The 10,450-nt window shown below is 48.9% G+C and overlaps 1 protein-coding gene across 1 annotated transcript; it reads right to left on the bottom strand.

Annotated features, from left to right (window-relative positions):
* Positions 1-4,492: 4,492 nt before the first annotated feature.
* Positions 4,493-10,241, bottom strand: Avpr1b (arginine vasopressin receptor 1B). The gene is made up of 2 exons (XM_059280903.1): positions 8,836-10,241; positions 4,493-5,073 (listed from the first exon to the last, which is right to left on the bottom strand). The coding sequence occupies exons 1-2, from the start codon at positions 9,773-9,775 to the stop codon at positions 4,739-4,741; spliced, it is 1,275 nt and encodes a 424-aa protein (XP_059136886.1). The 5' UTR covers positions 9,776-10,241; the 3' UTR covers positions 4,493-4,738.
* Between the last annotated feature and the right edge of the window lie 209 nt (positions 10,242-10,450).

The following is a 10,450-nucleotide window of genomic DNA, read 5'->3' on the forward strand; positions in this document are numbered from 1 at the left end:
ACCACCACCGCCGCCCAGCTCTGGTTCTATTTTATAAGACAGGGTCGCATCTATGGCATCTATGTAGACCAGGCTGGCCTTGAACTCTCAATCCTGCCTCTGCCTCCTGAGTGCTGGGATTACAGATGTGTGCGCCACTATTCCCAGTGCCTGTGTAAGTTTTGGATTTTGTTTATTTCTGCAATGCTGGGGTCAGAGGATTAATTCTAGGGCCTGTTGCTTGCTAAGGGATTGCTCTGCCACTGACCTATGCCCCCAGCTATTTTTATTTTTATTTCAAAACAGGGTCTTGCTAAAATATCTAATCTAGCCTTAAATTTGCTCTGTAGCCCAGGCAGTTCTTATATTTACAATCCTCCAGCCTCCTGAGGAGCTGAAGTTACATAGGCCCAGATTGCCTATGTAGGTTTTAAGGGACTGAAGTACTGGGCTTCACAGTACACAGGGTGGCATGAACTGTATATACATGTTCCCAACATAGAAGCAGCATTATTCAGTTTATCCTGGTGTTAGGGGACAGAAATGATTTGGGCTCCCTCCCGACAGGGCCCACCCGCTTGTAACCCATCCAAGGCTCTCTCACTGGTCCACACTGTCTATGCGAACTCCCTAATGGTGCTACAAAGGCTGTCACTCATGGACTTAGGCCAGATCCACCTTTGTTACCGGAACACCTTACAGTGGGCTCCCAAGGTCCCTGGCCCAATGTGTGGGTCACTTCACATTGGTCTTATTGTAGAACCTGCTCTCTGGAAAAGATCCAGTGCAGTCTTCCCATGGAAGGAACTGTTGAGGCCCCAAAGACACCCACAAGTAAATTTTCCTTGTGTAATTCACAAGAGAAAGTACAGGAGTAGACGGACAGGGACTACTGGAGATAAAGAGTGAGCTAGAAAGAGACATTAGCCGGCCTTGATCCTGGGTCCTTTTTCTTCCCTGTATTAGAGACTCTCCAGGCCCAAGGCCTTGGGAGTCATCCTCTAGATGCAGTCTAAGACAGACCATCATCTCTGCCTATGACATCAGGAGAGAGTTCTTTATAAATCTCTCCCAACAGAGGGACATTGTTATTTCTAGCTCATTAATAAAGGCAGGGAAATTGGAGACTTGCTGAGTTCACATGGATAGAAAAAGAGCAAGACTCAACCTGAGGTCTTTGGGATGCACAACTGGGGTTCCTGCTGAGTTCCAGCCACATGGTGAAGGACTTGATTAGTATCTTCTCTGCTATAGGCACTGGAGCCAGGAACTGCAGTCAGAAGATAGGGTGTTGGCGAGGAATGTCTTCAACTGCTCCGAGCGGCTTGATGGGGTATGTGGGTCCCAAGCCCAGATCCACATGATAGATGGGCAGAGAAGAAGTAGTTAGGTGTCTGGGGCTGCCACAAACGGACAGTAGTATCAGGACATAATGTCATGAATGTAATAAATCAATACAATTAATGTAATTAATGAATATCATAAATATTGAATGAATACTGCGAATGTAATCAATGAATACCACAAATGTAATTAATATCACGAGTGTAATTAATGAACATCATGAGTGTAATTAATATCTTGAATGTAATTCATGCCACTGAATTGTGAACTTAAAGATGGTTACAGTTGCAAAAAAAATAAAGTTGAATTTTGTCATTAAAAAAAAAGATGTCTGAGGCTGCCTTGGGCAACAGAAGCCACAGGACAGAGAGGGGGTGGGTGACCCCCTTGCACCTTTAGCACCCCCCCCACACACACACACTTGTGTCTGTTTGTCGCTCTTCAGTTCTCTAGTGCCAAACAAAGGGTTGGTACTGCTCAGTCTCAGCATCACCTGGGGTTCTGTTCTTCTAAGGAATCCTAAGGAGGCTTCTTAGGGCAGAACAGCTGTGATAAACACATGACCAAAAACAACCCAGGGAGGAAAGTGTTTATTTCAGCTTACAACTCCCAGGTCACACTCCATCACTGAGGGAAGTCAAGGCAGGAACCTGGAGGCAGGAACCTGGAGGCAGGAACCTGGAGGCAGGAACCTGGAGGCAGGAACCTGGAGGCAGGAACCTGGAGGCAGGAACTGAAGCAGAGGCTGTGGAGGGGTGCTGCTCACTGGCTTGATCAGCCTGCTTTCTTTCTTATTTTTAATTTTTAAAGTAATTTCTTTTATTTTTTTTGAGATTATAGCTTAACTACATCATTTCCCCTTTCCCTCCAAACCTTTCCTTCTCTCCCTCTCAAATTCATGTCCTCTTTTTTTTTCATTAATTGTTGTTATATAAGTATATGTATGTGTATATGTATATACATATGTACTCCCTAAATACATAAATACAAACTGCTCAGTCTGTGTGATGTTACTGGTATGCATGTCTTCAGCTCAGCCTTCTTTCTTCTACGACCCATGACAACTTTCTCAAGGGTAGTACTGCCTACAGTGGGCTGGGCCTTCCCACATCAATCACCAGCCAAGAAAATGCCCACAGACCAGTCTGATGGAGGCAGTTCCTCAACTGAGGTTCCCTCCTCCAAGATGAGCAGAATTTGTGTCAAGCTGACAAAAACTCGAAGCCCACGAGAAGCATCTTTACAGAACCATAATCACTCTTCAAAGCTTCCCTAGGAATCGGGGGAGGGTGGTGAGCCTGTTCCCTAGAGTTGTTCTCGAAAGCTTGTAGATCAGTCGAGATTGCAAACTACATTTGTACCCACTTTGTCTGTCTCTCATAACTGAGATAGCCTGACTCAGCATGTGACTGACCGTGGTCACTGCTAGGACAGAGCCAGGACCCAGCTCTCCTGACCTGCTGCTGGGTGGTGCTTTTTGTATAATCTCGGCTGTCCCTTGGAACCAGAACCGAGGTGGGGAAGTTCCTCTAAGATTTTAGTTCCCCTGGAAAGAGTGAGGCCAGGTCCTAGGTTTCACCTTTCCTTGCTGTCTCTTCCTACCTAGAAAGAGGATTCAACAATACAGAAGTGAGGTCAAAGGGACCAGCTCTGGTGTAGCGGGACCTAGCAGAACTGAAGTAAAGGTATAGATGTAATTGTTATAAAAACGGAACAATTCTAGAGCCTGTTGGGTAGAACACACTTCGTGGTTTTGTGCTATTACCCCAATTCTGATTTTGCGGAGTCATAGACGGCTAGAGCTGAGAAAGACCTTAGAGGCCATCTCACTACAGGTGAGGAAGCTGAGGCCTGGAAAGTGGAGGTGGCTTCCCAGGGCGGAGCAGAGACTTAAAAACCTTGATTCTCCTGGGCAGCGGTGGCGCACGCCTTTATTTATTTTTTTTTTGTTTTTTTTTTGTTTTTTCGAGACAGGGTTTCTCTGTGTAGCTTTGCGCCTTTCCTGGAACTCACTTGGTAGACCAGGCTGGCCTCGAACTCACAGAGATCCGCCTGGCTCTGCCTCCCGAGTGCTGGGATTAAAGGCGTGCGCCACCACCGCCCGGCGGCGCACGCCTTTAATCCCAGCACTCGGGAGGCAGAGGCAGGCAGATCTCTGTGAGTTCGAGGCCAGCCTGGTCTACAGAGCAAGCTCCAGGATAGGCACCAAAACTACATAGAGAAACCCCCGTCTAGAAAACCCAAAAAACAACAATAAAAAAAAAACCCAAACCAAAACAAACAAACAAAAAATAAACCCTTGATTCCAGCTTCTCTTAGAACTTCAAGAATTTCTACAGCCATAATCAAGTCAGCTTTTTTCAAAAAGGATGTCTGTTCCACACAGTCCCAGAGGAAGGAAGTCTGGACCTCTGGAGGAGACAAGGAGAAAGGCCCTAGCCCTGTGGCCTCTTAGGCTTATTCCTTCCCCTGATTTTATTGTGACTTTTTTCATTCCTTCCTCCCTCTCCTCTTTCTCTGTATCTAGCCCCAGTGGTCCATACCACTGAGAACACATGGTGCATCCCAGTGCCACCCATCTGGTGGCAGGAATGATGTGGGAGAAGAGCATTTACTATGTTCCTATTTGGTACCATGTCCCATATCACCATCAGGTACCAGGTCCCACATCACCATAAGATACCAGGTCTCATATCACCATTGGGTACCGGGTCTCACATCACCATTGGGTACCAGGTCCCACATCACCATCAGGTACCAGGTCCCACATCACCATCAGGTACCAGGTCCCACACCACCATTGGGTACCAGGTCCCACACCACCATTGGGTACCAGGTCCCATATCACCATCAGGTACCAGGTCCCACATCACCATTGGGTACCATGTCCCACATCACCATCAGGTACCAGGTCCCACATCACCATTGGGTCCCAGGTCCCACATTATCATTAGACCACCTCATTTCTGTAGACAGGTGAGCATAGCTGGAAGTCCCACACACCTGTTCTCCTTTCTAATAATCTCTTCTCTCCTCTCCTGGTTGCACTGAGATGTACCAGTCAGATTAGAATGGAGGCAGTTAGCCAAGTCATGAGAGAAGCCTCTGAGCTGATAGTACCATCTAGGCCTGTCCTAGATCTAGAACACTCTGTCTACCAGTTGGGCATGTTTGTGGGTGCCCTTATGAATGGAGAAGGAACAGGAAGTTTGATTCTCTTGGTTTCCAGCAATCTAAATTGAGAGAGAACGGCCAGTACTCACACTTGGGGCTGTCATGACACCTAGGGTAATGGCAGCCATTCTGGCCTCTTTACCCTGCCTCAAACTAGGCTCCACTCAGTACCATCACCGACCCGCTTAGCCCTTATTCCCAATGGCTGAGATGTGTAGAGCCAGGTTCCAGGGAGTCTTCTCTAAAAGATGCTGGTCTCCACGGCGGCTTCTCCATCCCCCTGCTCTAAATCCTTCTGTGACTCTGCAGGCCTGGGCTTTGCCTGGAGGCTGAGGTGAAGGCTGAGACGGAGGGTAGACGGACCGCTGGAGTGGGTCAGCAGTGTCGTGCGGCGGCTAGCCAGGCTGCTGTCAGAGACCTGCCTGTGCACCCGGGGCTGCGAACCCCTGCAGCAGACGCGGTGACTCAGGGAACGCGGCAGCAGGTGGCTGTTGAAGGCCATGTAGATCCAGGGGTTGCAGCAGCTGCTGAGGTTGCCCAAAAGCATTGAGATGGTGAAAGCCACGTTGGTGGAATCTGCCAAGACAGAAGGACAGAAGGCCTCTTAGAATGACAGCTCAAGGGACAATAGGGGGCTAGGACAGAAGCTGGGTCTCCACTGAGCAGATGAAGACATGGAGTCCCAGAGAGGGAAAGACATTCACCTGGCGTCTATAACTAGGGAGCAAAGCTCAGGCTTAGCCCTTAATTCCCGAGTCCAGGTCTTACTGCCCTAGTTACAGTTGACTTTGTAACCGTAGTGATAAGGTTTGCTTCAAGTTCAACTTAGAAGAGTCAACACTGCCTGGGTAGGATGGGTCCAAGCAGAAGGAAAGGTTTTGTTTTAAAATCTGGACCATGAATATTCTAATTTGAGCCTTCTCTCTGTCCTCTTCTGTAACACGAAATCTAGTAGATCTCCTAATAAAAAACCCGGAGCAAGATATTGGGGTAATACAGTTCCTCACGTTGTAGTGACCCCCACCCATAAAATTTATTTTCATTGATGTTTCATAGCTGCTGTGTTGCTGCTGTTACGAATTGTAGTGAAATGTCTTTCCGATGGTCTTAGGCGACCACCATCTCCAAACACAACAGAGGGATTAGCTCTCGGGACAGAGCTTCCCCTTGGATCTCAGTCTTGTTCTCGAACTCTCACTGGGAATCTACTCTCTCATGAGGGAAAATGTTTCTTAGGCAGGCAAAATGTACAGATGAAAAATTCTGCTAAGAACCCTTCCAGATACACATTTCTTCCTAGAGATTTAATGAAACACTTCTCACAAACAGGAATGCTGACCAGATGACCCTGGCCTCCTGCTGGACACATCTGTACAGCGGCACAGCAGGCGCATTAGCCGCCTCTTCGCAGAGGTTGAAGAATCTTTAAAAGCAATGTCAGACCTGAAAGGAAACTCCCAAGCAGACTTTCCAGTCGTCTGGCACAGTTAACAGGAACTGCCGCCCCATGCCTTCTATCTCTAAAGCCCGAGATCCCGGACCCACCAGGGCTTCAACCACTAACGTCCAAGGTCTAGCTCATGTGTTTACCCTGCAGTCCATGACAAAACTTCAGACAATCACAAAGAACTCACTCAGTATACTCAAGATAGGGCCACTCCTGGTACAAAAATAGCCAGGGTATAGGGTGGGAACATTTGATAAAAGACACAAGTATTAGGTGTAGAAGCCAAGGCCATTTGGCCCAGGTGCACAAATTCCAAGCCTTAGGAAGCACGTTTTGGTTTGGCCTCTCTGAGCCAGGCACGGTGTAGGGGCTGGGAATGTGTCATTGAGAAGCATCAGACTCCATGGAGGCTTTGCTTCTCTTCCTTGTAGGACCATCTCCCACACCCAGTCCAGGCAGAAATGCAGCCTACAGGGCCAAGGAGACAGGCTTTATCCAAAGACCATAGGGGAACAGGGTGTACTGAACACATAACTCTAGGCAGTGAGTGACTCAGAGCTCACTGAGTGTTTATTTTTCTGAGAGTGCATTGTAAGACAGTGCTTCGTCCCTGCTCTGGTTCAGAGAGGCCCTCAGCCATGGGAAATCACTCTCTATGCACACAGTGTACCAGGGAAAGGCTCACGATAATGGTGGGTCATGCAGACAAACAGGGAAAAACCACACTGCCTAATGGAGAAAACAGAGTCCATCTCTTCACACATCCTTCAATAAAGGGCAAATAACTACTTCATCTTTGGTGTCACTGGCCAGACGGTAACTGTTGAGAGAAAAGTCATGTAACAGATAAAGCCGGCCCATGAAGTCCCTGAATCAAGTCCTGGCTCTATCACCTACTAACAGTGGCATCTTAGACCACTATCTTTACAGTTTCTCTGAGTTCTGAGTTTAGATGTACTGTAGAGAAAGCCACTCCATAACACCATGCAGATTCACACACTTGGTACCAAGAAGCCCTTCCCACTAGTCTATCCTTGGCTAGAACAAGGGGAACCTCAATAGTAAGTTGGGTTTAATACGCTCATTGCTTACAGAAAAGCTTGCAAACATCTTTATGTCCGGACTAATGTCAACAGGACAGTTAAGGGCTACAGAACCAAGCATGGTGTTACACATCTGTAATCCCAGCACTCAGGAGGTAGAGGCAGGAGGATCAGAAGTTCAACATGGGCTACAGAGTGAGTTACAAGGTCAGCCTGAGCCACCTGCAGCCTTTGAACCTCAGGAGGCTGCTGGTACGTCATTCCCTGTTACCATGTAGAGCGGTCTTCTTGGAGAGTCTCATTTTGTTTTTTCAGGTAAGAGGAAGGCCTCTCTCCTTATAGAGCCAAGTTAAGAACCAGAGTTGTAGGCAAGGAATGGGTTAAAAGAAAAAGACCAGGAGCTGGAAGATTGGGATCTACTCTTTGCCAAGTCACAGATCTTTTCTGAGCCTCCCTTTCCTTGGTGACATAAGGAAGGAGCTGAGCTTGAGAGCTTAGGGCTGTCATACGCCAGCCCTAACTAATTGGAAGTGGCTACTGAGAAAGGTCACAGGGCTCTGTCCAGACACAGAAGGGAAGGACACCGAGAGAGAAGACAGAACCCACACATTCCAATCCTGGACCAGATTATTTGAAACTCCCTTTCAGCTCTGTTAAGTCGCTGATCCTAAAGCCCACGTAGCACCTGGAAGTTGGCTGAACAAATCTGCCCAAAAGGCTCTCTCTTCCCCACAGGGCCACACTAATCTCTACATTGTTCCAGAACAGAAACTGTCTTTCACTAGCATCACATAGCATCCTTAAATTGTTAAATAAGTAACCAAAACTTAAAAAAAAAATCAAGAAATTCCACATAATTGATATTCACTTACGTAGCCTTAGTAGGCTGGATGGGACCACGTGAGGCAAGGCTGGTCTGAATGTCTGCCCCTAGAATTCATGTCTCAGAAACAGAGTCCTCAAAGTCATGTGCCAATGGTACTTTCAGGTGAGACTTCGGAAAGACTACAGGGGCTCGTGGATTAATAGGTTAATGGGTTTTCAAGAAAAAAAAAAATGTTGGTTACCATAAGAGTATGTCCATGAGAAAAGCCAAGTGGGCCACTGTGGTGATATGTTGTGCACCCCAATAAAACTTATCTGGGGATCAGAGGACAGAGCCAGCCACTAAATTAGACGAAGAGGTCAGGCAGTGGTGGCACCCACTAGCACACTAGCATTAGGGAGGCAGAGATCCATCCAGATCTCTGTGAGTTCAAGACCACACTGGGGACAGAGCCAAGCATGGTGGCACACACCTTTAATCTCAACATTTGAGATCTCATGCCTTTGCTTGGGAAGTACACACACCTTTAATCCCAGAAAGTAAGATGGCAGGGCAGTAAAAGGTACATAAGGTGTGAGTAAACAGGAACTTTTCCTTTTGTCTTGAGACTGAGGACTTCCTAGAAGTAAGAACATGGCTGGCTTGCTCTGCTTCTCTGATCTTTCAGCTTTCACCCCAATATTTGGCTCCAGGTTTTCTATTAATAAGATCGTTTAACAATTCGTGTTACAGGCCACTTTCAAGGGGTCTCCTTCCCCACCCTGGAAGTCTTCTGAGAGTCCCCACTTACAAGAAGAGCCCTCCCAGACTTCCCAGCTTCTAGGACAGTGAGAAATAAACTTCTATGCTTTAAGTGTTAGGTAGGTATTTGTTACAGCAGCAGGGCATGCTCTAAGACAAACCAGCACCAACTTTCTTAGTGACTCCATTCACTTGTGTCCTGCCTGGCCCTGGAAGGCACTGCAACCCTTATCCTAACCCTGCTGTCTTCCCTCACCACCTCACGTAAGCCACATACTTGCCTTCATTGGGGGCGTTCTCATCCCACACAGACCACATCTGGACACTGAAGAAGGGTGCCCAGCAAGCGATGTAGGCCAGCACAATGACAAAGGTCATCTTCACAGTTCGGATCTTTGCTCTGGAGATGGTGCTGATGCTGCTGACTCGGGATGGCAGCCCTCTAGTGGCATCAGCAGGGGCAGGAGATGAGGACTTGTCCCAAGTCCTCCAGCCACTTTTTTCCTCTCTGCCAGCCTGTGTCTTGACTTTCAGGTTCTTGTAGATCTCACAGCAGATGAGGCTATAACAGGCTGTGAGCACAACCACAGGGAGCACAAAGATGGCCATGGTGGTCCAGGTGATGTAGGCCCGTGGCCCCCAGGAAAAGTAGAAATCTGCCCAGCAGTCCAGTACCCCCGAGCCCTGGATGACCTCTCGCAGAGAAAAAATGAAAATCTGAGGAAGGCTGAGGATGGCAGCAAGCAGCCAGGGAGCCGCAATGAGAGGGTAGGTGGACTGGCTGGGCTGCTGGAGGCTGCGAAGGGGGTGACAGACAGCCAGGTATCGGTCCAGCGTCATGGCCAGCAGCATGTAAGTGGAAGCGAACATGCTGAGCACCTGCAGATACTTGACAGCCCGGCAAAGGGTGTCAGAGCCCTGGAAGCGGTAGGTGATATCCCAGAGCAGCTGAGGCAGAACCTGGAAAAGCGCCACGCCCAGATCAGTCAGGGCCAAGTGCAGCACGAACAGGTGCATGCGGGAACGCTTGCGGCCCTGGAAGCCCAGTGTCAGCAGTACAGCCAGGTTGCCCCCTGTGGCCAGAACCAGGACAGTAGCTAGGATCCCAATCTCCACCTTGGCTAGCTCTTCATCCCTGCCCAGCCAGGGTGTGGTAGCATTGGGGACAGACAGAGTGCCCCCAGGAGAGGGAGGGGCAGTCCAAGAAGGCTCAGAATCCATGGTCAGGATTTGGGGGAGAGAAGGTTAGGAAGGTGGGTGGAGGGACCGTGCGGGTGTGAGTAAGAAGTTGGATAGATAAAATGGAGTAGGAGAGAAAGCTGTGGAGGTGGAGAGAAAGGGCGGGAGAATGGCAGGGTGAGGACTTGGAAACAGTTCAGCAGACAGGGATAGGGAGGAGAATAAAACCAGCAGGGAGCAGAGCTGACATGGCTGACCCCACCGAGGTCAGGGAATCAAAGAAAGCAAAGGAGGGTCTGGGAGCTGGGTGTCAGTGTGGGAAGGATGGAGGGGGTTGGAGGTGGGGGCTCCTGAAAGGGGGCACAGAGGAAGCAGAGGGAGCAGCTGCCATCTCCCAACCCCAACCCCAATTCACTTTGTCCGAACTTTTCTGAAAGTGGAGAGAGTGGATGTCCCTAAGTGGATGTCCGTGAAGGCGCAGTCCAGGACCATGGGCGTTGCCTGCAGGAACTGGAAACCCCAGCTACGCTATGCGCTCTCTCTCCGCTCTGCGCTCACACAAGCACCAGCCGAGCAGATGCGGCAGCTCAGAGCGGGTTTTATGCGCTTGGATTCCTAGTCCTGAGCTGCCTTTTGCCGGTTGGCTCCTGCAGAGGAGGGTGGAGTGAGACTCAGTAGCACCCTTCAGACAGGGGTACTGAGGGGAGGGGCCGGGGA

Source organism: Peromyscus eremicus, chromosome 15, assembly GCF_949786415.1.
Source record: "Peromyscus eremicus chromosome 15, PerEre_H2_v1, whole genome shotgun sequence".
Lineage (NCBI taxonomy): Eukaryota > Metazoa > Chordata > Mammalia > Rodentia > Cricetidae > Peromyscus > Peromyscus eremicus.